Source organism: Narcine bancroftii, chromosome 2 (assembly GCF_036971445.1).
Source record: "Narcine bancroftii isolate sNarBan1 chromosome 2, sNarBan1.hap1, whole genome shotgun sequence".
Classification (NCBI taxonomy): Eukaryota; Metazoa; Chordata; class Chondrichthyes; order Torpediniformes; family Narcinidae; genus Narcine; species Narcine bancroftii.
In genome coordinates, this window is record NC_091470.1 from 165,784,899 (window position 1) to 165,811,110 (window position 26,212).

The 26,212-nt window shown below is 44.0% G+C and overlaps 1 protein-coding gene across 2 annotated transcripts in view; it reads right to left on the minus strand.

Moving 5' to 3' along the window:
- The window catches only part of disp3 (dispatched RND transporter family member 3), a 323,436-nt gene that overhangs the window by 117,424 nt on the left and 179,800 nt on the right, over positions 1 to 26,212 (minus strand). For both annotated transcript variants that reach the window (XM_069919044.1, XM_069919043.1), the window contains exon 7: positions 22,390 to 22,529. In XM_069919044.1, the coding sequence (XP_069775145.1) occupies positions 22,390 to 22,529 (140 nt within the window). The remainder of the gene's footprint in view (positions 1 to 22,389; positions 22,530 to 26,212) is intronic.

The following is a 26,212-nucleotide window of genomic DNA, read 5'->3' on the forward strand; positions in this document are numbered from 1 at the left end:
TTATAGATTTTCCTTGGGGAAACTAATTTATCATCAAAAACCCACAGGCATGTTTACAAGTACAATTGGGATTGAATCATCATAAATTCTTGTCGTTAACATTTTGCAATCACCTCGTCAATTTCCCCATCAAGGAGCCTTCGCTGTTCAGTTTCCCTTCAGCTGTGCACTGATAATAATGAAATATACACATGGGAGCACATCAAATAAAGGACAATAGGCTTCATTATAAAGATATGAAAAACGTAACATCTGTTTTACAGACCCGGACAGGATTCTTTTTCAAAGAATCTCCTTGAGTCGCATTACCATCAGGTCAGTTTGCAGCCCACAAAGGGGCTGGAGCAATTCAGCAGGCCACCTGGCAAACAGAAGAAGGGCTCTGGGCCAGAACACGGACTGCCTTTTATTTCCTGCATGGCCTGCTGAGTTGCTGCAGCCCCTTTGCAAGGCCTGCAGATGCAGGCCTTGTTTACCTCTCACAGCAGGCTCAGCCTTGAAGCCCACTCGATCTGAACTCGGCTTTCTCGCTGGCTGATTTGTTCGATTTGAAAAGCTGGAGAAGTTGGTCTTCATCCAAAAGAACCGCCTGCTGAAACTTCAAGCGACAAATCGGAGTGTGAATGCCGCGGGGGGGGGTCAAAGGAAATCATTCCACTCATGAGGTGGATGAGGGCTGGTTGGAGTGGCTGTTTGCTCATGAGCTCCTTCCAATTTTCCTGTTTGCTATTTGAATCATAGAACATTAGAGCACAGAAACAGGCCCTTCAGCCCTTCTAGTCTGTGCCAAACTATTATTCTGCCAAGTTTCTCTGACCTACACCCTCCATACCCCTGCCATCCAACTGCAGTAAAATCCCTGTTATCTGGAGTTCAAGCAACCGGCAACCTCAAACAATGGGTTAAAAAAAATTGCGGAAATTCAATGGGTAAAAATAGAGAAATTTAAAATTGGTGCGCCCTGCCATTAGATCTCCATTCGCGTATCATGGAGTTCAAGCAACTGGAAAACTCACTGAACCAGCATCTACCAATCCACATAGTTGCCAGATACCAGGGGTTTTATTGTACCTGCCTAATTTTTCTTAAATGTTAAAATTGAGCCCACATTCACCACTTCAGCTGGCAGCTCTTTCCACACATCCGCTACTCTGCGTGATTAATTTCCCCCAATGTTCCCCATAACATTAGGTTAGCTCAACGCCGTCAGCAATCAGCAATGGGGTTCGAATCCCACACTGTCTGTAATGAGTTCTCCCTGTGTCTGCGTCGGTTTCCTTCTGGTGTTCCGGTTTACTCCCACCCTTCGAAATGTACTGGGGTGTAGGTTAATTGGGTGTAATAGGGTGGCCTAGGCTTGTGGACTGAAATGGCCATGCAGCAGTATGTTTAAATTTTTAAAAATGTAAATTTATACATCTCACCTTTCACCCTTATCCCACGTACTCTGGTTTCCATTTTTCTCAGACTGATGTTTGTCATTCTCCCTTTCTAAACTCCTGGGGTGCAAAATCACTAAAAGGAAGAGAGTTCTTCCACAGAATCCTGTTCAACATCATAACAATAAAGATCTAAAATCCAGACAGGGACAGGCTGTGAGTCAGTTTCAGTGCAGCTGAACCACTGTGCTTGACCCTGGTGTTAACTCAGTTTCTCTCTCTGGAGATGCTCTCTTACCTGCTGACCATTTTCCAGCCATAACTTTATGACTGATACTGTAAGAGAGTATTCAGCAGCTGAGATCTTTGTCTTTCCACTGTCTCAAGGGTGAATCTTTGGTTTGTGAGAAAAATTGTCAACTTGCCCAGATGTGACTCCAAGGGCACCAACGGAATATAACGCCCTGTTCTTCAGATTTGCAGGTGGTCTCAGTATGGCCATACAGGACAACTGCACTGTCATTATCAGAATTTATTGTCACGAACTTGACATGAAATTGTGTAAATGTTAATATTATAACCATCTTGCGACATTACTATAAAAAATAATAATAATAGTGCCCGACAAGTAAAGCAGGGTCTTTGGTCCATTGATTATGCAGGAATCCGATGGCAGCGGGGAAGAAGCTGTCCTTGTGCCACTGAGTTCTCATCTTCAGGCTCCTGTATCTTTTCTCTAGTGGTGGCTGAGTGAACAGGGCATTGTCTGGGTGGTGGGGGTCTGAGGATGGAGGCTGCTCTTTTTAAGACACTGCCTCATGTTGATGTCTTTGATGGAGGGAAGTCTGGTGCCTGTGATGTCGCAGGCCGAGTGAACAACCCTCGAGTTTATTCTTGTCCTGAGAGTTGGTGCCTCCATACCAGGCAGTGATGTAACCAGCCAGAATGCTCTCCACGATACACCTGTAAAAGTGTATGAGAGTCCTCAGGGGCGTACCGAATCTCTTCAGGCACCTCATAAAGTATAGCTGCTGGCGTGTCTGGTTCATGATTGCATCATCGTGAAGGTTCCAGGACAGATCCTTGGAGATGTTGACCCCCAGGAATTTGAAGTTCTTGGCCTTCTCCACCAATGAGCCCTCAATAAGGACTGGGTTACGTTCCCATGACTTCCTCCCGAAGCTCACAATCATCTCCTGGGTTTTGCTGACGTTGGGCACAAGGTCGTTATCATTACACCATTCAATGAGCTGCTCTACCTCCCTTCTGTACGCTCCCTCATTGCCGTCTGTGATTCCGCCGACACCTGTGGTGTCATCGGCAAGCTTGTAGATGGCATTGGAATTGTGCCTGGCCACACAGTCATGGGTGCATAATGAGAAGGGCAGTGGGCTAAGCCTGTGTGGATAATCAGTGAGGAGGAGACGTTGTTTCCATTTCGTACTATTAACACCCTGAACCAGGGTGAGATGGCAAGTTAGATTCTATATGGCCGGTTGGACTCAGAGACCGCAGGAGTGACTTCTTGTCAGTGCTAATGAATAAAACTAGCCAACAATGTTCAAGTTTATTACTATCTGACTGCACATATACAACCAGATGAAACAGTGTTTCTCTGGATCACAGTGGACACACATACATGCACAATACACAGCAAATAATCACACATATACTTAATAAAGACACAATTTCAAATAAATATCTACATTTTGGTACGATTTGCAGAGATACAGGATACACACTATGCAGGCGCGAGGCAGACACAAGGAGGATCTACAAGCTCCTTATAGACAGTGCCGGATTCGTACCTGGGTCTCTGGCTCTGTAGCCATGTGGCGCTAACCGCACTGCCCTTTAGCCCTTAAACCGTTTAGCAGCAGCACCCGAGCATGGGAAGCTGCTGTACCCTCAGAACAGCAATGACTGCACTTCACAGCTACTTCTTGGTTGTAAAGCAGGTTGGGCCATTCAAGCCACGAACGCAGCCACATTCGTCCAAGACAATCTTTCTCATTGTAACGCAGCAAACATACAACCTGGAGCAGAGGAGAAAGTGCAGGAACTACCCACCCCCCCCCCCCCCCCACCACCCCCAACCCTTTGGATCTATCATTATGGATTCTGCTTTCACCATGGGTTAAAATTTAATTCCTGACCCAAGTTGGTAGCATCCATATTAATTTTAAGGAGAGAGTTATGCACTCCTGCCTTCAGGCACAGGGCTTCAAACTGCAATCTGCAGCTTCCCAGGAGGATTTAGTGTTCTGCGAAAAGAGCTAATTGATCTCCATCTAGGTCGGGTGTACTTCGCAGTGTGAGCAGAATTCTATATTTATTGGTTTCCTCGCGGTCAGCTCTCACTCAAAGTTAAGAAATAGGAGCAGGTGAAGGCAATTCACTTGTCGTTCAATAGGATCATGGCTGACGATTACGATCAATGCAAATTAACCTTTCACTTTTTTGTATTCATGATACATGCCTTATTTCCCTTCATATCTGACCATCTATCCGGAACACTCTCCGTGTCTGAGTTTCCACAACACCCAAAGACTCAATACCCCCCGAGTGCTTCTACTTCTCCTTACGTCAATCCTAAATGGATGATCCCTGATTTAAAACCATGAGACATAGGAGCGGAATTAGGCCATTCAGCCCATGGCTGATTTACTATCCTCTTCAACCCCATTCTCTTGCCTTCTCTCTACAACTCTCAATTCCCTTCCTAATTTGATTAATAATTCAATAAATTAATAAATATTACAATAAAATAATATTTCAAGAACCTAGCTACCTCTGTCTGAAATTTATTCATTGGCTTGGTCTTCACCTCCGTCCACTGCATCGAATTCCACAGAAATTCCTCCTCATCTGTGTTCCAAAGGGATACAGAGTCTGTGCCCTCTCGTTCTAGACCCCCACCACCCTCCCCCACCAGAGGAAACATCCTCTCCATATCTCCTCTCTCCAGGAAGGCACTGTTGGGGTGACGGCTAGCACAACACTATTTCAGTGCCTGAGACTTGGGTTCGAATCTGTCTGTAAGGAGTTTGCTCCTTCTCCCCGCGGCTGTGTGGGTTCCCTCACACCCTTCCAAACGCATGGAAGTCATAGGCTAATTGAGCTGCACCGGCTCCTGGGCTGGAAAGGCCTGTTTCTGAGCTGCATGTTTAAGCTAAATTTAAAAGTCCTTTCAGTATTCAATAGATTCAAAGAGATCCCCTCTCATTCTTCTACACTCCTGGAGCCACCAAACACTCGTCAGATGACAACCCTTTAATTCCGGGATCGTTCTTGTGAACCCCGATTCACAACACTAGGGCAAACATCATTTCTGCCTCCATCCTGCCAGGCTCTGATTTGGGGTTACTTGCTCATGGTTTCAAGCTGTGCCCTGGTGAATGATAGTACAATCATAAGGCTCTACTAGGTAAGCTACTCTGACCTCCGTTAGAATATTAAATCAAATCTTTGTTAACCCACCACCATGTAGAATTTGGAGAAGATGGCCAAATTTCCATATTTTGTCACGGAGACATTTACTGAAGAATTTCGACGATGCGTAAGTTTCTACGTAAAATGCAAATAAGAATAGAAGCTGTAAATACTCAGCAACATGGAAAGATTTAATGTGTCAGGATGTTAATGAGTGAGCATTATCAATGGGAGCTTATTCCACATCTTGAAATGGTCATGTTCTGCAAATCTATTCCAAGGAAGTTGTGAATACCTTCCAAAATAAAGTATTAGAATCATAAGTACTTGTCTCGCACCAAAAGATTTGAAAACATAATTAATATTCTTTTTTTTTCAAAGTGATGTGTGATGAAAATAATTTGCAGCATTAAATATTGAAAAGAGCATTATTTATGTGTTGAAAAAGTAAATGGATTTCAGCTGTTTCTGGAGGGAGGTAGTAGGGAGGGAGAGAAGGGGGAAGGGGGAAGAGGGAGGTCCATAGAACAATCAAACATGATAATAGTTCAGTAAAAATGAGGCTGATTACCATGACTGACCTTGTCAACTAACATGATATTTAACACAGCTGTTGTTTTACAAATAACATCTGTAGCCTGCAATTATTTGCTCTAGTTTTGATTGCCGGAGAGGAAGTTTCAATGGTACTTTTCCCCTCACTGTTGTTGGGTTAGATTGTTTTGTTTTGCCTGTCTGAGGCGTTTGCAAGGGTTAAAGAGCGTGGAACAAGCAGGTGGACGGACAGGTGATCTGAAGAGTGGAGCAGATGTCAAGAATGGACAGGGAGCTAAGAAAAGTCCATTTCAATTGGGGACACCTCAGAACTGCGATCTATAATGCACCAATCTATGATTTTCCCCACGTTCATCGATATCATTTGCATGAAAAAAGGATAGACAGAATGTCCAGGAAAATGGAGAACAATTGTTCCCACTTGGATAATGTCATCAATTTTTAACTTCACTCTGCTGAATAAGAAAATCTGCAGAGGCTGGCGTCTGGTGCAGCGCAAAAAACAAACTCAGCCAGTCATGCAGCATTCTCTGGGGACAAAGGCAGTGGACATTTCGGCCCTGAGCCCTTCTTCAGGACAAGAATAAATGCCAGAGGGTTGTTGACTTGGTCTGCGACATCACAGGCACCAGACTTCACTCCATCCAGGACATCGACACGAGGAGGTAGCTTTTAAAAAAAAACAGCCTCCATTCTCAAAGACCACCCCCACCCCACCACCCAGGCCACACCCTCTTCACTCTGCTACCATCGGGAAAAAGGTACAGGAGCCTTAAGACAAGCACTCAGCAGCACAAGGACAGCATCTTCCCCGCTGCCATCAGATTCCTGAATAATCAATGAACCAAAGACATGGCCTCATTTTTGTGCTCTGTTGCTTTATTTTTTACAGTAATGTTGTAAGGTGGTTATAATATGAATGTTTGCCCTGTGACGCTGTTGCAAACACTGAATTTCATGACTCGTTCATGATAATAAATTCTGATTCTTCAGGGGGATCAAAAATTAGGCAGACCCACCCCTGAAATAAAAAGGTGGCAGGAGAGAAGGTGGGTGGGAGGAAAATAGGTGGGGGTGGATGGAAGGGGTGGAGGAGGAGCACAAGGTAAGGTAAGAGGTCACAGATGGACCTCATTGAAACATTTTGAATGTTGAAAGGCATGGACAGTGTAGATGTAGAAAGGTTGTTTCCCACAGTGGGAGAGCCTGGGACAAGAAGCCACACCTTCAGATTGGAGGGTGTTCGCTTAGATCAGAGACGCAGATGAATTTCTTTTTGCGAGACGATGATGAATCTGTGGAATTTGTTGGAGAAGTGGTTGTGAAGCTAAGTCAGTGGGTGTAATTAAGGGACAGGGTCAAAGGTTATAGAAAGAAGGCCAGGCAGTGGGGCTGAGTGGGAAAATGGATCAGCTCTCAAAGGAATGATGGAACAGACTCGATGAGCTGAATGGCCTCTTTTTGCTTACTGGTGGGAGGATAGAAGGAAAGAAGCTGAGAAGTGAGAGGGAGAGGGCTGGAAAGGGTAGCTCTCCGACTAGAGTGAGAAGTTGGAGGAGGGCAGACAGGTGGATAGGGAAACAGAGGTACCGGGGAGGGAGTTAACAAAAATTGGAGGTCGATGTCATCTGGTTGGAGACTGCCAAGACAGTATATAAAGTGTCGCTCCAATTTACAGGTAGCCTTGATTTGGCAGTATACAAGACCGTGGGCATATATATCAGTGTGGCAATAATGCGTGGAATTAAAGTGAATGGCCACTGGGACGACCATGTTGTTACAGTGGACACGTCAGGGTGGCAAACATTGCTCTCAATTAACCTCTTCTACATTGGAGAGACTAGATACAGGTCAGAAGATCACTTTGTTGGGCAGCTTCCCTCCGTCTGCCATCTGTCCGATTTTTGACTCTTCTGAAGAAGGGGTCAGGCCCGAGATGTCAATTCCCTTTTACCTCCCATGCACATTCAACTTATGGCCTTATGCATGTTCATGGAAATAATTTCACTGCAAATCTAAATTCAAAGCTGTCCAAATTTTCACAACCACTTTAATCAAAGGTCAACTGTTTTCGGGATTATGTTGCTCAGAATTTACAGTGAAATCATTTTCGCCTTTGTTATTCAAGACAGATTTTATTTTGGCAGAAAACAAAGGGCATCATTAACGTATCTATCGTCTGTCCATTGCCATCGTTGAAGACTCTTAGTCATTTTAAGAATGGATGCGGTGTGTCCGAAGATGACTGGTCAAGCCAATTCGGGCACAGATTATCCTGGCACATGTTGGGCAGATGTGCAGGCACTGAAGCCGTTGCACTGATGGCTCTGGGCCTGCGCAGCTCGCGCTTATGTTGCTTCGTAAGTGACAGCCCGTGTGGATAAGGCCGTCCCAAGTCGGGAGGTTTTGTGCCAGCGTTTCCCGGATGGTTGTGCCTATGTCAAGCAACTTCAGGGTGACCTTTAGTGTGTCTTTGTAATGTTTCTTCTGCCCTCTCAGCATAAACATATTTTAAATAAATAGCAAATCCCTTGGGTTGTTGGCAGTGCCTCGAAAAGCTTCCTTTGCTTTCTCTTTAAGAAGCTATCTCTTCATTCATTAATTTATTGCAACAACACTAATATTACACTAGTCAAACCAATATCAAAGATGATACCAGGGCACCACCGTTTGCATAGAGGTCAGTGCAACATTGTTTACAACACCAGCGTCCCAAACTCGAATCCAGCGTTGCCTGTAAGGGGGGGTTTGTACGCTCTACTCGTGCCTGCATGGATTTCCTCTGGGTTCCTCCCACCATTCACCTCCCATCGGCGGTTGTAGGTTAATTGGGTGGCGCGGGCTCGTGGGCAGAAAGGGCCTTTACTGTTCTGTATGTCTAAATTTTAAAAAATTAACAGCGCTGGAGAAACTCAGCGTTCTTTATTGTGTAAAGATAAAGTGTTTTCCTCAAGCCAGAAACATTGTAACATAAGGGACGTTGCCTGACCTGTTGAGTTTCTCTAGCACTTTTCAGCTTTGAACTACCACCACAGCACCTGATGACTTCTTTCACTCAATTAGAATAGATATAATTGTATTGCTTAACCATTAGTTATAGCCAGTTATGTTTCTGATCAGGAGTACAATAGTTTATTTTTCTATTGTCTAAACTGCAGTTTAGTTCAAAGTATTGAGCTAAATATGGTAAACAGCACAGTGAAGCAACTAATCGAGATGTACACCACACTGCTTTCAACACCTCGATTTCATCCTGACCTCCCGAATTGTCTTTGTGGAGTTTGTACCTTTCTCCAGCTCCTCCAGTTTCCTCCCACATTGCAAAGGCAGGTCAATGCGTTAATTCAGCAATGCAAGTCACTCCTAAAATGTGGCTGGGGGTGGGGGGTGTGGTTGGTGGCGGTTGACAGGAAATAGGGAGAATGAAATAGGAGAAATGCTGGATTAGTGGCAGTGGGAGCTTGGGAGCTGGCAATGGACTCGGGGCCTCTTGCCCCTGATGTATATCTTTCAGAGAAACTTCTCAATAAAGGTGTGAAAAATCTGGAACAATAGATCCAATACCAGTAAAGCAATGCTGGTACTTTTTGAAATAGGATAGCAAGGAATTGGTTCAAGGACACATCCACACAAACCATACACCGGGGGTGGTCACACCATGGCTCTTTGACTTATAATGTGCAGTTCGTGGAAACATGTTAGCTGAGGCAGGAATCGTATGAGGCGGTACTCACGATGGTGGATTTAGTGGGGTGTGGCTTGCGATTGTGGCCAGCAGCCGCTGTTGACAATATTCAGTAAAGAAGCTGATACAACAACTGAACCTAGTTTCATTATACCGTGGAATATTGCTCATGCAATATTTTGATGGCGAATTTATTCAAAAGAATATAGCTGACATTGTGGCATTGCTGGACCCAAATAACACAAAACATCGGCGACTAATAGGACAAACATCAGTTTCATGCCACACTACGGAGAGGGTTATCTCACCAATGATGCAGGCAAAATGCAAAGTCATTAAAGCACTCACTGGCATTCAGCTTAGCTCTCGGCGAGCTACAGGCACACAAGACAAATCATAACGGGCAGTATTTGTTATGTTTCCTCCGATATAATGAAAGAAGAGGTGTTGGACATAGTCGCACTAAAAGAAACAGCTCATGGCGTTGACATTAAAAATGCATTTGAAAGAGCCTTAACAAAATGCTGATGTTCCACTGGATAAACTAGTCAGTGTTGCATCCAGATGGAGCACCTGCAATAGTGGGAAAAAAATATGCAGGATTAATTGCATTAATGAAAAATGATTCCAACTTTCCTGTTCACTGCTTTATACATTGCGAGCACCTAGCAGCCGGAAAGTACAAGTAGGAAGATGTTATGAAATCTGTCCTTGAAATTGTCAATTTCATACACTTAAGATGGGAAGATCCATTGACAATTCAAGACGTTTATTGGAGAACTGGAGCTTGAAGATAAACTCACAGGGTCAACCACTGTTGTGTTATGATCAGCTGCTGCCGGCTGACCACGCCTCCCGAGACCGATCCTGCCCAGAGCCCTTTGCGTGCTCCCCATTCCACTCTGCCTTGATCAGGTTAATGAGGTTGACGGCTGTTTCGGTCTATAGTTAATAAAAAGTCCGTCAGTTTCACAACTTCAGTCCTTTGTGATTATTGACAGTGCATCACTCAGTGATGTCTCTTTCGATTGCAGTGTGAGGTGACTGTCAACCAGCAATGTCTTGTGTAGGTTTGTGGATCTGTTTGAGCCTTTTCTTGAAGAAAAAATTTTATCCTCCACTGGAGAATGATGAATGGATACAAAATCTAATGTTCCTTACTGATATAATGAATCATCTACAAACTCTCAACTTGGCACTCCAAGGGAAGGATGGGATTGTTTCTCATCTTACTCAGACATTTTTCAGCTTTTAGAATAAAATGAGAGTTTTTCAAAGAGTCAGATTGTTAAGAAACTTCAGTCACTTTCCCAGTCTCCAAATTCCCTGATATTGAAATAAAAAGACCACTCACTGGAAGAATACAAAGATGAAGGACCGCTTGATAATTTTTCCTAGTCAAGTTTGAGGACTTGCAGAAGCCAAAGCCCTGCTTCACCTTTCTTGTAAATCCACTCATGGTTGATGTGATCAATGATGGTTGTCTAATTCTCGGCCTTCTGGTTACAGATTCATCTGCTATGGAAATGGAACTAATGGAATCGCAAGAGGATCTGGGCCTAAAGATGATCCATAAATCTCAGTTGACAAGCGAGCTCTGGAAGCAAGTTCCAGAGATAAAATATCCTGAACTGAAGAAGAGTGGTGTGCAACTCAACTCAATTTTCGGCACCACTTACTGCCGTGAATCACTGTATCGTGTGATCCTTACAAATCAACCCTTGATAGAGTTAATTTGCCCAGCCTTGACAACCTATCAGCCGATTTTCAAAAATTCATTACCAAGATGAGGACTCGCAATAATCAGTCAGGATTTTGAAAATATTTGATATATATGTACTTTTTGATTATTAAAATTGGCAGTTTAAAAACTACATTCATGAATAAATATTGTTATGTATTTTTTAGTATTGATATAGATTGTTTGTAACAAAATGTGCATATTAGAGTAAAAATGTGTACGTAAATTTCTTTCATGTCTTGCAGCTCTCAAACATCTGAAGTTCATCACATGCTGCTCTTACTTTGAGCAAATTTGACCACTCCTGCCTTACACTTAATGTTTCAGGAAGCAGAGAGCCCTGAACCTTTTGACGAGTCAAATGCTTACAAGAATAAGTTGCAAAGCTGACTGACAAAAATCATTACTCGACCCACTTTGGCTGTTTTGATTCTGCAGGATCTATAATTTTCTGAACTGTAGATTCAACAAAATTATTTCATGGTTTGGACACATCACAGTGTAACATCCACATGAAATGAACAATAGTGGCCATCTGGGATGAAATGCCTTAGTAATCTTTCCTCATCCAGAATTACTGTTGTTGAGAAATGAAATCTCATTATTTTTCTCTGGACTTACTTCAGCTTGGTCTTCATATTTTGGGTGATTAGAATATGATAATTTCATTCCAGCTGTTAAGCAATTTAGGTACCATTAATGAATGCATTCGGCATTCAGATTCCAATGTTGACAGCAATCCTAGTGAGTGAAAGTATGAATGCAGGCAACAAACACAGCATTTTATTTTGTTTCTCCTTCAATCTGACAAGTGGGTTATTTAGGGATTTATTCCTCTCATTTTCTCTTCAATAACCTTCAGTTTGGATTGGGTATCATCAACTTCCAGATCGCCATCCTTCAATTGGTGTGGTGGGAAAGGACAGAGCGTGGTGCTGCATATTGTCTGGTTTTTGCTCGACTTGCATTAATGCTGCAAATCAGGAATGATACTTAAATAGGGCTCGACGAATTATCGAGGATCCCTGCTGTAACGATAGGGTGCTAGTGATCCTCCTGACCACTGGAGGGATTCGGAGACTAGTTTGGTGCAGCTTCGATTAGATTCAAGATGGATGTCTCCACACGGTCTTGAGTCTATAGCTAATATAGTTGTTTTCAAAGAAACCAAGTTTATTTATTACAATAAAAATAAACATCACACCTACCACTGAAACAGAATCAGTAACATTCTGGTGTAGAAGGAGGTCATCTGGTTGGTCAAAAATTTGCCATATTTTTTGGATGAGTAATCCAGTTTGTTCCGTTAATTGCCTTTCCATCTATTTCAGTCAGGTCAATTAGGTAAATGGCCTTTTATGCCATCTGATTGTGTAATGGCTAAACTCCTTCAGATTGTAGAAATATTGGTTCTTTGAATCTGTTGTGTGATGCTGAACTAAACAATTATAATCAGAGATCCTGACCATCTTTGACCATCATGTCTCCTCAAGCATTTATGCAAAAGATTGATAGTTTCTTGATCAGCCAGAACATCAAAGGTTATGGGGCTGAGGGGTAAAATGGTTCAGCTCACGATCGAATATGGGGGAGGGCAGTCTCGGTAGGATGAATAGTCTATCTCCGCTCCTATTGGGCAGCATGATTGGCAAAGCAGTTAGCGCAATGCCTGGACCAGACCTGGGTTTGAATCTGTGCTGTTTGTACATTTTCCCTGTGTCTGTATGGGTTTTCCCTCGGGGGGGGGGGGGGGGGGGGGGGGGGGGAGGCATCAGTTTCTTTCTTCCCACCCTTCAAAAGCATACTGGGGTGCAGTTTAATGGGGTGTAAATTGAGTGGCACGGACTCGTAGGGCTGAATTGGCCTGTTGCATTTAAATTTACATGTCTTATAGTCCTATTTACTTTTTAGAAATTACTAATCAATACCTTGTTGCACTTAAAGGAATTCTCTGCCTGCCCCTTCTCAAGCTGTCAAGAGGATGAATGTATGTACCAATTAGCCTGTCATGGTTGACCAACACAAATCTGTGTCCAGTTTATTCTCAACCCAGTGACAAACAGCAAAAGGCAGCCAGGTCCTTGCTATCTTGCCTGAATGATAGGATAATGAGAAGAAGCTGGCAGCCCTTCTGAGGTTTGGCCAAATCAAACACCAATTGCATTAATGCATCATGTCCCAGCTAAAACCTAATTAAAAGATACACTTTGAAGCAATCCTGTGGTTTGAGTGTAGAAAATATTTTGTGCAAAGATAACAGAAAAAGCAATGAGATGTACAGTGATGATCTTCTTTTGACGTGTTTGCAGAAAAGATTCAAAGCTGATCCTCTCTTTACATTCATTATAACTGTTCCACTCTGATATCTCTACTCTGACACTATTAGAATCACTAATAATGCTCTACTAAATCTACTTTCAGTCAAATCATGAACAGATCTTGCATTGGTAAAAGATGAGGCCTTGCACCATTTAATTGCACTTTTCACTTCAACAGAGCGAAACACAAAAGTCTGCAGATGCCGAGACTGCAGTAAAAACACAGAAATGCTAGAGGAACTCAGCCGGTCTTGCAACATCCATGGGAGGTAAATACATATTACTGATTTATTTTTAGGGCCCTTCTTTAAGGTATAAGCAAAAAGCAGACAGGCACCTTAATTAAAGACTAGAGATTCAGGGGGAAGAAAGGAAGGGGCAGGAGTGCAGACCGAACAGTCATAAGTGATTAATTGGATATGATAAGAGGAGAGTTGATTTTGGCTCAGGGGAGGGAAGAGGGGAGGGAAGGGGAGAAGGGGGGATGGGGGGGAAAGATGGGGGAAGGGTGGGAGGGAGGGAGGGGATCCTCTCTGCCAATCTTATATTCTTGTGGTTGACCTTTGATCTGATGCTCTACAGCCACCGTACCCACACTGTGATGCATCTGGCCAGGACGCTCCCGATAGAGCTCCTGTCGAAAGTTGACGTGATGGTGGCCGGAAGCCTTGCCCGCCCCAGAAAGTGCGGTCGCTGTTGCGCCTTCCTGACGAGCGAGAAGATGCTGACTCTCTAGGATATATCACTTGTTAAGCAGACGCCGAGGATATTCTGGATAATACTAATCCAAAACTCAATGCTGTATTTATTCAAGGCTACTCACATAGCGACTGCCCTATCTTCTGCAATGGTTCTTAGCATTCATTAAAATTGTATAAGATGCTATATACCTGAAAGCTCTTTTGTTTTTTTATTTCTATTAAATTATTAATCCTTAAATTAGTCTCTGCCTTGTATTATGGTATTCCCTTGGCCATAGGGTGCTCTGCTTTGAAAATGTCAGTAAATCAGTAATTGCTCATTAACCATTTATGCTCTTTTTACATAAACCTTATGTGATTTTTTAAATCCCATTCTGAAGCGTCTTCCTGGAGTGGCCGCTCGTGCAGGAACGACCTAAACTTCAAAAATCCGCATCACACCACGATAGGCTGGATGCCCTACTCGTTAGACTGTTGTTCACGGATCGCCTGCAGGGGATGAGGAGGTAAAAATATCGGAACGATATTCCCATTCTGATCTTTTTACACAAACTGCATTGTGGGAAATTGGGAATCATTTCCTGGAACACAGCGGCTGTGTAAAAAACATAATTGATAACTGAACCATCACAAAAGCTTCTCATTCTTGATTCTGAGCATTTCCAGCACATTGTTTTTAGATCAAATTTCAGAAATATTGTCAGCGTGTATACATGACATCATATACAATACTGAGATTATTTTTTTCCTGCAGGCGAGGAAGAATCATCATTTATTGGTAATGCAAAAAAACTGTACACCACGTACACATGTAAACTAATAAAGAGATGTAAACAAACTGACTGTGCGATTCAGAGAGAACAAAAAATAATCAAGGAAGTGCAAAAGAAAGAGTCCTCAAATGAATCCATGATTGAGCTCGTTGTTGAGGCATCTGATGGTGGAGGAGTAGCAGTTGTTTCCGACCCTGGTGGTGCGAGTTCTTGTGGCACCTAGACCTCTTTCCTGATGGCAGTGGCGAGAGCAGAGCATGTGCTGGGTCTTTGGTGATTGCTGCAGCTCCCTGACGGCAGCGCTCGCTGTGGATGTTCTCGATGGTGGTGGGAGGTTCTTTTCTTGTGATGCCCTGGGCTGCATCCACTCTGGTGTCCCCTCAGGCACTGAAGGCTTTGTCTGAGGTTTGGGTCTCGAGCTCAGTTTGTTGATGTTTCAAATAAGGGTCTGGGAGCCTGCAGAAGGTATGGGACCACTGGAGGTGAATGCACAGAACCTAAGTGACTCTGAAGGGACTCTCATTGCTTCTCTCTCTCTCTCTCTCTTACTAAAAGGGGCACTGGGTAACACTAACGGTGACTTTGTCTGCCTTACGGCAGGCAGAAGGCGTTTTTGAGTAATATTACCTGTTCTGTACTATTACATGACAATAAAGGAATCTTGAATCCGAAAAGAGGGAGATGCAATAATTAAAAATAGTAAAGCTTGCGTTTTACTGAAAACATGTTCAAAATGCACATCAAACATTAGTGTGTAGCAGAAAACTCAACACTATTATGACACCAGTGACCAGAGTTTGAATCTCTGCTGCTGTCTGTTCTCCAGTTACTGCTGCTTCTTTCCATATTCCAAAGATGTATGGGGTTAGAAGGGGTAATTGAAGTTGATGTATCATTGCTAATTCACAATCGGGCTTTTAATAGTGAAAGACCGGAACGCTATCAAACAACCATCCACCTCCTTGACTGATCAGAGCAAAAGGAAAGGGGCTGCCTGCAAGGGGCTATGGGTAGGATCAGTCTCTGGTGGCGTGTCCAGTCGATAGTAACCAATCACAGTGTAACAATGGTTCGCTACAGGAATGTATTTGGGCAGCGCAGGATCATGGGCTGGAAGGGCCTGCATCACCAAATTAAACAAAATAAAAACCCAAGGTTGATCAACAAGCACTAAGAAACGAGGACAAACACGCAAAACCAATCTTCCTCTTTAATCTATCCCCACAACATTCCCTCTTGTTTGGAGAAGTACCGAATGAAAGCACAATAACGGGCCTTAACGATGTGAAGCATGAAAACCTTTGGACGCTGTGAATGTCATTTAAACACAGAAATGCTGGAGGTTCGGGCCCGAATCGTCAGTTATACATCTTTACCTCCAACGGACTCTGCAAGACCGGCTGAGTTCCTCCAACATTTCCGTGTTTTGACAGGCACATTCAGGCGGAACATGAGAGATTTGGAAGCTTCCGAGAAACACTGCTTGGTGTCAAACAACTTTTGTTTCTAGTAAATGTAGTATTACGTGACAATAATGGAACCATTACCTTTACAGTTATGTTTCAGTTTGCACCCAGCAGGATGTCCAGTGTCAAGGATAGAAGGCACATGCCAAAGGATTCTTTCTTCTGGTTTGTGGAAATGTGTTATGTCTGGTTGTGTGTCTGCATGTTTTGCCCTGAGAACCAGAGATTGCAAATGCACTTAGGTTCTGTGCATTTATTGTGACAATAAATTTGACTTGACTGATGTTTAAAAAGAGCAAGCCTTTTTTCTCCCCAGTTTCTTTCTAATAACACTTTGAAAAAGTAATTGGTCATTCGTCTAAATGCTGATTTTAGAATCCAGCTGTGTGCAAAATGGGAAATGCATTTGCCAATTTTATCAGTGTAATTGAACACAATTAATTCTATACGAAGTATTGAGAAGTGCTGTATGTTATTTGGGTGATTTAAATGGCTTCCTTGTTAAATTTAACAATATTATGAAAAATCTGCCAAAATACCATATTATATGAGAATCAGCCTTAATGCTGGTGGAAAGTGGTTAGTGTTGGGGCAGCACGGTGAGCATTGACTGTAAGGAGTTTGTATGTTCTCTCTGTGTCTTCATGGGCTCTCCCTGAGGGCTCTGGTTTTCTCCCACCATTCAAAATGTACCGGGGGTTGTAGGTCATTTGGGTGTGGTTGGGTGGCACGGGTCAAAATGGCCTGTTTCCGTGCTGTATGTCTAAATTTAAATTTATTACAGTAAGAACAAAAATGCTGGAGGAACTCAGCAGGTCACGCAGCGTCCATGGGAGGTAAAGATACATAACCAACTTTTCGGGCCTGAGGCCTTCTTCAGTAGATGAGCTGAATAACAAGGCTTGGGGAGGAGGGAAGAAGGGGCAGGGGTAAGAACACAGGCTGACGGGCAGAAGGCCATAGGAGTACAGGAGGGAACTGACTGGGGGAGATTCAGTGAATGAAGAGCTGAAGGAGAGATAGGGATAGGAGAAGGGGAGATAGGCGGGGTGGGAGAGGGTTGAACAGAATCTGGAGGTCCATGTTTCATTCTGGAGATATTTCAGGATAAGGTCATGCCAAGAAATGGTTAAATTCAAGAGAGATTAACACTCGAAACACGTTGATTTTCAGTTTGATATGCTATATACAAAATGCAAGTTTAGAAATCAGATGTTTAAAATAAAGCATCACATGGCCTGTGATAGTGTGGGACCCTATCACCTCTGTATCTAGTTCTAATGATTGGCTGAGTAGCCACACCTACTGGCCAGGTCATAAGGAGCTGCACTTCACCAGATCCAGGTCACTCTGGACTGGTCGACCTCGATGTACTATGTTCCAGTCTTTTGGTAATAAAAGCCTTGGTTTGAATCAACAAGTCTATGAGTCGCTCGACGCGCTAAATGAGCCAAATTTGATTTGTCCAGAAAAACTTCTTTCCTGGATTAGGCGCACCCTGTCTCAATCCAAGACATTGTGTTTGATGCTGTTAAGCACAAAAGTCCGCAGACGCTGTGGCCGAGTGCAGTGCACAAATATGTTGGAGAAACTCAGATCAAGCAGCATAAAGGGTAACCAATGCTTTGGGCCTGGGCCCTTCTTCAGGTGACACCTGCTGAGCATGGTGTATTCCAGTCCAGTGTGTTTGATGTTCTCTGGCACTAGAAACATATCTAATGTCATAATTATTCACACAATCCCTATTTCCATTCATTCAGAAATAAATCAAGGTTTCTTTACTTTCACGTGTATGAAATCGGAACTCCAAGCTAATACTTTCATGAAATAGTCCTACCAAAACCAGGTGCACCTTGTGCTTGGATATTGCGTCTCTTTTCACTTGAGCCAAACCTCTAAGGATGTAAATCACGACAGTCTGTCGACAGCATGGTTGAAGTGAAAACACAATGCTGGAGAAACTCAGCCACTCCTTTATACAAGGAAAGATAAAGACACACAACTGACGTTTTGGGCTTCAGACCTTCATCAAGGCATGGACATTATGGATATTGGGTCATTACTGGGCAGATTCAGAACTAGTTATGGGCTCCTTGCATGCCTCTCAAACTCTAGCAACAGCGATCAGTGGTCTTTTCCTCAATATTCACACACCTCGTGCTTCCATGGTTACCCAGTTGAGAGCAGTCCTTCACTAGAGGTGTTGTTACAAGTACAGCTGGCCACAGGGCTGTTCAGGGACAGGCAGTAGAGATAGGCCTATCAAGGAGTGTCTCTCTCAGAGAGGTTTCAGTCACACTATGTCCAATGCCACATCAACAACATCTGTCTGATGAACAACATGGCTTTTTAAAGGTTGCACCACAGAGAGATGCAGGAAATTAAATGGAAGGCCTTTCAGTTACCCTTGGAGAACTGATCTTGCTTACTCCAAATAAAAAATTTTGCGTGGTCTCGGTTTGCTGTGGCAGCACTGCTGGAGTGGGTGAAATGGAAGAACTGCTGCCGGTGGGGACCTGGGAGATGCAGCACTGATCCAAAGGGTTCAACTCTCCAGTCCTAATGTCTGCTGGAGGAGCTTACAACTGAGGGTTGCCGTCCAAGACGGTATCGCCTCTGCACAGCAGTGGCCATGAGGGGCTGCAGACTCCAGCAAGACGTGGACCAGAAGCGGGGAGAACCCCTCCAAACCCCACCCCCCACCCCCAGCCCCTGGTGAGAAGGAGAAGCAGAGGAGATGATCCTACTGAACAGTGACCATTGGCAGCAGGCAAGCAAGGAGCTCAGTGGCTGAGGGACCCACACGGGCTGTGAGCAACTTGTAGTTGAGTGACCCGTATAGGCTGGGGGTTGCTGGAGGCAGGCACATGGGAACCAGGTATTGGAGCTGGGTTTCAAAAGGACAAGAAGGGCTCCCGAAGGGCCTCATGTGCTGAAAGCTTCCGCATCACGTCCAAGGACTGGATCTGGAGCTCAGGTTGCCGATAGATCGTACAGGAGTATGTGGCTGCAGAGGCTGTGGGAGAGCTCAAGGCAAATCCATGGACAGTTAGTGATGGAGGGGACTCTCATTTGCTTCTCTTTCCTTCGTTCCATGAGGGGAACCAGATGACTAATGGCGATTGTCTCCTTACAGCAGGTAAAAGGCAATATTGTGTAATAATACATGTTCTGTACTATTGAAATACAGTAAAGCCCTTCAAGCCTACACCACCATTCAATATGATCGTGGTTGATCTCAGGATCCTATTCTTGTTTTCTCTCCATACCCATTGGGCCACATCCAACTCTCTTTTGAATATAAAGTATGCAACATATAATGGTGTTGAGTTGTTGAATGACCGACTCCTGCTCCTCATTCTTAAGCTAAATATAACTAAAAGTGGTCATTCCCATGACTTATTTCCGACTGGTTCTCCTTTATTACAATTTTCTTCTGAATACAATTTAGTTTGTCAATGGCCCCTATGAATGGGCTGTACCCCAGTTAATGCGAAGGTGATCGCCTAGCACTTATGCATTGGACACAAATTTGCTTCTCCCACTACCCCTCCCCTAAACAGTTGGTGCACGGCTGGCTCCTGTCAGTGTGCTAACCCATGTCAACTTGTCTTGAAGGGGTACCTTAAGGAGAGTCAATCCAAGGAAAGCATCTGATCTGGATGGAGTACTCGGCTGAGTTCTGAAAACCTGCACTGACAAACTTGCTAATATATGCACCCTGTCAGGACAGGGTGCCTACCTATTTCAAACAGACCTCAATTGTACCAGTGCCCAACAAGAGTGTGTTAACTGGCCTAAATGACTACCTGACCAGTGGCACTCACATCCACCTTGAAGTGTTTTGAGAGGCTGCGTTGAAGCATATCAGCTTCTGTCTGAGTGGCAACATGGATCTGTTCCAATTTGCCACCAGAAGCAACAGGTCCACAGCAGATGATATCCTGGATTAAATCCTGGATTTTCCCACCTCCAGACACAAACCAGTGAGGATTAGCAAGAACATGTCCTCCACAATCTCCATCAGTACAGGAGCACTTCTTCACCCCCTGCTCTACTTGCTTTACATCCAAGAGTGTGTGGATTGGTACAGTAACAACAGCATCTACAAGTTTACTGATAACACCACAGTGGCAAGTTGTACAAAAAAAGGAGTGATGAGACAGCATACAGGAGGGGGTTTGAAATCTTGGCTGAATGGTGCACTAACAACAACCTCATACTCAATCCCACCAAAACCAAGGAGCTGAATGTGGTCTTTAGGAAGGGAAAATCAGAGGTGTACAAGCCATTGATCATTGGGGTAATCAGAGGTGGAGAGGATAAGCAAATATAAATTTCTGGGAGTCACTATTTACGAGGACACAACACACTATGTTATCGTGAAGACAGCACATTTGTGCCTCTACTTCCTCAGGGGTTTGTGGAGGTTTGGTCTGACCTTGGAAACCTTGGCAAACTTCTATAGGTATGTAGTGGAAGATGTGCTGACTGGCTGCATCATGGCCTGTTATGGGGGCATCTGAGCAGAAAGCACTGCAAAAGATAGCAGACACATCCTAGCAAGCAAAACACTCCCCCATTATTGAGAACATCTACATCAAGGATCTACACCACCCATGACATTCGGTTTTTGTTGTTGCCATCAGGAAAGAGGTATATGTCCCCTCACATACCACCTTAAGAAAATCCCTTACTAACCACAGAGCACCATATTCATTCATGTAAACCATAGATGTATGAAAATGGCTGCATATGTCCACATGCCTCTGTCTGTATATGACATGCATGTATAAAAATGTGTCATTCTGTGAATGTGTCTACATGTATGAACACTTGAATGTACCTCTGCGTGGACAAGTGCAGATGTTTGCATCAGTGTGTCTTGTACGTGAATGCTTATATGTGTCTGTTCATGGACAACCTGAGCCACTTCTGTCAGACCCTTCTCATATTGGGTGGGGGGGGGGGTGGGTGGGGAAGGGAGACTCCAGTGATCCTCTCTGCCACTCGTATGATCCTGTGGATCGACCTCAGACCCATTTCTCTGCAGCAATCATACCACACCGTGATGCAGCCGGCCAGAACGCTCTCGACCGAGCTCCTGTAGAAGGATGACAGAAATGGTGCCCTTCAGTCTTCTCAGCAAAGGCAGTCACTGTTGAGCCTTCCTGACAAGCGAGGAGACATTTTGCTGCTCTGGGAATAAGCCTTGAAGGTTGAACCTTCCTTGGAGATTGCTGCAAGTCCCAGTGTTCAGCTGGGTGGGAAGCAGTCAGGAGACTTTGAGGTTGACCCTGCCAAAACTGCTTCAGAACAAATCCACCTGATATCATTTTTGAAGAGGGTTTGTGCTCAATGTGACAAAGGTTTTCAAGCACTTGCAAAGAGACCAATTTAAGTCCGGGCTGTGCTTAATTTTATTTTGTAATTTAGAGATAAAGCTCAGTAACAGTCCACAACACCGAAATACACCATGTGACCAATTTATCAACTAACCCTGTACATCTTTTTTGGAATGTGGGAGGCAACCCGAGCACCCAGAAGAAACACACGCAGATACAGTGGAGATCGTACAAGCTCCTAACAGACAGCACCGATTCAAACCCATGTCGGTTGCACTGTAATAGCGTGGTGCTAGCCCTGGCGTGTCTGAGCATTGCGGACAATTTTGTTCTCAGCTTTTCTTTTCTCCTTGGAGCAGGCCATCGTGTGTGTGTGTGTGTGTGTGTGTGTGTGTGTGTGTGTGTGTGTGTGTGTGTGTGTGTGTGTGTGTGTGTGTGTGTGTGTGTGTGTGTGTGTGTGTGTGTGTGTGTGTGTTGCATTGAAGACCTTGGCGGGAGTAAAAATGGGCAGGGTTGCCTCTGGAGTCAGAATGTGGTGAACCTGACTTTGAAGTCAAGGCGAGGGTCTAAATACTAGGTGAATGAGTGATCATAACCATGTGGCATAATTCATGTGCTTTAAATCAAATAGCTTCATGCCCATTAATGTGTCACAGCTTTGAGACTGGAACACAAGACACCTTGAGGCTTTGGCCTCCATTGAGTTGCTCTGTAAATCGAACTGATGCAGTAAACCTCTTTTATCCAAAATGCAAGCAACCAAGCCTAAAGCAACTGGCAAAAAAAAAAAAAATGTGGACAATAAATGGGTTAAAAAAACAAAAAACGCAAGTTTAAAATCCAGGCAACACAGTCTCAAGCAACTGTAAAATTCACTTCTCCGGCATCTACCAATTCCCATTGGTGCCAGATACTGGGAGTATTTACTGTAGTGTTCTTCAGGAAAGTCAGTTTTCCCTTTCATAAGTGCAGAAGAAGGTAATGGCGTTCCTACCTGGAGCAGCGCGCCATCTCCAGCGGCGAAATGTACTGACTCCAAATGCAGAGTGTAGCTGGCATTAGGAACAGAACAGCTATCCAGCAGCAGGCCACGATGAGAGACATGAAGAGTCCAAAGTCATGAACAGCTGGAATCTGGTGGGAATAAAACAGTAATTGCTACCATCTCAAAGAATAAATGGGCAGGGTCAGTCAGTAATTTGGTCACAGATGGGCTCAATTTACTTGGTTCAAATCCAACTGGGCTGCTTTCCAACGTTTCTGGCAATTCAGGGTTTGTGTTGAAATGGGTTCATGGCAATTGTAGGAGTGTAATGGAGTTCGGCGTAAATTACCAGGTTATTCATTGAACCCTCTGCATGACCAGCAATGGATGATGCTGGCATCACCCGAGCTGCTGTAACAGTCGTACTGCCACTGGTGCCAGTCCCAGGAAGAGTGGAGAACTCAGCACCCCTCCGAAGGGTCCTACTGCCATCGGCTTCGTACAGGCTTTAAATGACCTGCTAATTCTGTGACCGCTGGGTCTAGACCCAAGATGGAGGTGCCTGTGTTTGGCTGCGGACACTTCAGGGGCACAGTGGACTGCTGCAGGTCACCAGTAATGAGAAGGAGATGACCCCAAGGACATTTAGGAATAGGATCAATCAGGAGACTGTTAGTTGTTGTGTAGAATCAACGAGAAAAAGTGTGGGAGTGGATGGCACAGCCCCACAATGCCACAGATCCTAGTTCAACCTGTCCCCAGGCACAGTCTGCGTGGAGATTCCATGTTCTCTCTGCTACTGTCCCCAAGGACAGGGAGAGGGGGCTCTGTGGCTGAAAGACACACACAGGCAACAGGCAAAAGTGTTGCTTGCCGACAAGGAACCCTCACACCCTGCTGGTGACCGGTTCATAAGAACCATGTATCGGAACCAGGATTCGACAGGGTGCCGAGGGAAAGAAGAGCCCCTAAAGGACCTCAGGCGCTGAAGGCTTCCTCATCGTGCTGGAGGTTTGGTTCTAGGCTCGGATTGCCAATGGTTTGTACTGAACTTAAGCCTAGTAAGGCTGCAAAGGCAAATCCATGGAGACTAGGTGACTCTCTTTTGCTTCTTTCTCTGACAGTAAGGGGTGCAAGGCAATGCCAATGGGGAATCCTTGTCTGTCTCATGGCAGACTCAAAGGAAATTTCATGTTTTATTACGTTGCAATAAATCGTAGCTGATCTGGAGACTACAGAATGGAAGGAGTATTTTCCTGTTTCAACAAAGGGTTTTCATCCCGAAGAAGTATTTGCTCTGTGTTTCCTTCCGCAGATGCTGCCAGACTACTGCGTGTTTCCTGCATTTTCTCTCTCTACCTACCCCGCCCCGCCACCCCCACCCCCACCCCGCCCCCCCTCCCACCCCTTGGGTGTGTAAATTAGAAACATTCATGCAGCACTAACCACTATTTGTACTCCTGATACGGGAGTTGCTTTCAAACATTCCATTTGAAACATTAAACAATATTAAGAATCCAAGGTTCTTTGTAAATGGACACTTATTATGTGGGATAGCAAATGAAGTTTGGAGACAGTCTAATAGGTAAGCTTAGTGAGACTTTTTTTGGTGTGCATCTGGAGCTTAGGTTGATGGTTTGGACTGAAGGCTGTATGGCTGCGGAAGCTCTGGAGGCAAAACCATGGACATTCGGTGACTGGGGTGGGGGGGAAACAGGACCCTTTCTCTGGCTTTAAGGGGAGTTGGACAATTTTTGCTGATAGCAAATCTTCGTCTGCCTTACAGTAGACTAAAGATTTTTGTATAATATTATTTTTTGGTTTTATTATGACAATAAAATAATCTTGAAATGAATAAACCCATTTTAATGTTCTCCTGATGTATCTTAGTGCTGTAGTACTGTTGCTATAATTGGGCAGTGTTGTATGGATTATTAAAGCAAATGCAACATTATCATCGTGAGTTAAGGTTAAGTACATGACAATCAGCTAAGTCAAATGTTCCTCACTGCAAGAAGTGTGCTGAACTGTAAAGGTCAGGGTATGAATTTTGACAGTACTATTAGGTTGGAAGCAGACAGATCACTGTAGACAGGACAAATATATTAAATTGTTTGGCAATATGGAGACATAACACAGTACTTGAAACATCTGGTAAATCCAAAGTTATTTGTAACAGCTTGCGAGACAATTAGCGAGATGGTTTTGTTCAGGCTGGCAAAAAAAGGGTAAATTTAGGCTGCAAAAGAAGCAAGACTTGGCAATAAATTAAACAATGTAGAGTTTTGGAAATATTTAGGAATAGGATCAATCAGGAGACTGTTAGTTGTTGTGTAGAATCAACGAGAAAAAGTGTGGGAGTGGATGGCACAGCCCCACAATGCCACAGATCCTAGTTCAACCTGTCCCCAGGCACAGTCTGCGTGGAGATTCCATGTTCTCTCTGCTACTGCATGGGCTTCCACTGGGTGCTCTGGTGGCCTCCCACATAGATGTGTAGGGGTGGGGGGAGAGGGGAGGGGGGAGAATGAAGATGGGATTAATTTAGGGTTAGTGCAAGTGATTTAACAGAGGTTTGCTAGTTAAATGGATGGTTGATGCAGTTCGTACAACCCCATTATGTGCCAGCGACTGAAGGAGTTTGTATGTTCTCTCCGTCTCTGTATTTGTTTTCTCTGGGCATTCTGGTTTCCTCCCACCTTTCAAAATGTATGTGGGAGGACTGCAGGTTAATTGGATGGTACAGGCTCATGGGCAGAACACCTGTTACTTGACCTTAACTCATGATAATGGTACATTTGCTTTAATAATCCATACAACACTGCCCAATTATAGCAACAGTACCACAGCACTAAGATACATCAGGTGAACATTAAAATGGGTTTATTAATTTCAAGATTATTTTATTGTCATGTAATAAAACAAAAAATATTGTGCAAAATATCTTTAGTCTACTGTAAGGCAGATGAAGATTTGCTATCAGCAAAAATTGTCCAACTCCCCTCAAAGCCAGAGGAAGTCTCGTGTCCGTCCCCCCCACCCCCCCGCCCCGTCCCGAGTCACCAAATATCCATGGCTTTGCCTCCAGAGCTTCCGCAGCCATACAGCCTCCAGTCCAAACCATCGACCAAAGCTCCAGATGCACACCAAAAAAAAATTGAAATTTAAAAAAGATGGTTGGAGAGCGGGTGGGATGAGCCACCTGCAGAGCATGTATGTGAAAAAGAGAAGCAGAGGTATAGGGAAACAGTGAGAGAGCAGGGGTGTGTGTGAGAAAGAGATGGTGTGAGTAGAAAGAGAAACTCATCCAAAGGACACAGCAAAGGACAGACAACACCATCATAACTGATGCTGAGGCACTGAAGGCTTGAGAACAGATTGTGTGACTTCATTAGGCATTGCTCCTTTATAAAGAATGAAGCATGCTTAATAAATTAATTCTGCTCATTAGCTTGTTGTTGTCACAAATAATCTCTTGAATTGTCCATACCTGAATTTGTCAAAGTATTGTTCATCGGACTTTAAAAAAAATAATTTAGACATACAGGCCCTTCCAACTAACAAGCCTGTGCTGCCCCTGTAGTTAGTCCAAGTTATTTGGAGTCAGCCTCTATTAATTAAAAACAGTTTTATTTTCATGACTGGGTGATTTTCTTGGATGGTGCCAATCATATCTGAGTGTAGAAGACAAAAGGACACAACTTCAGGATTGAAGACCGTCCACTACGAACCGAGATGGGAAGGAGTTTGTTCAGCCAGAGGGTGGTAAATCTGTAGCTACAGGCAATTATGGAGGACATGTCATTAGGTGTATTTAAGACAGATTGATAGT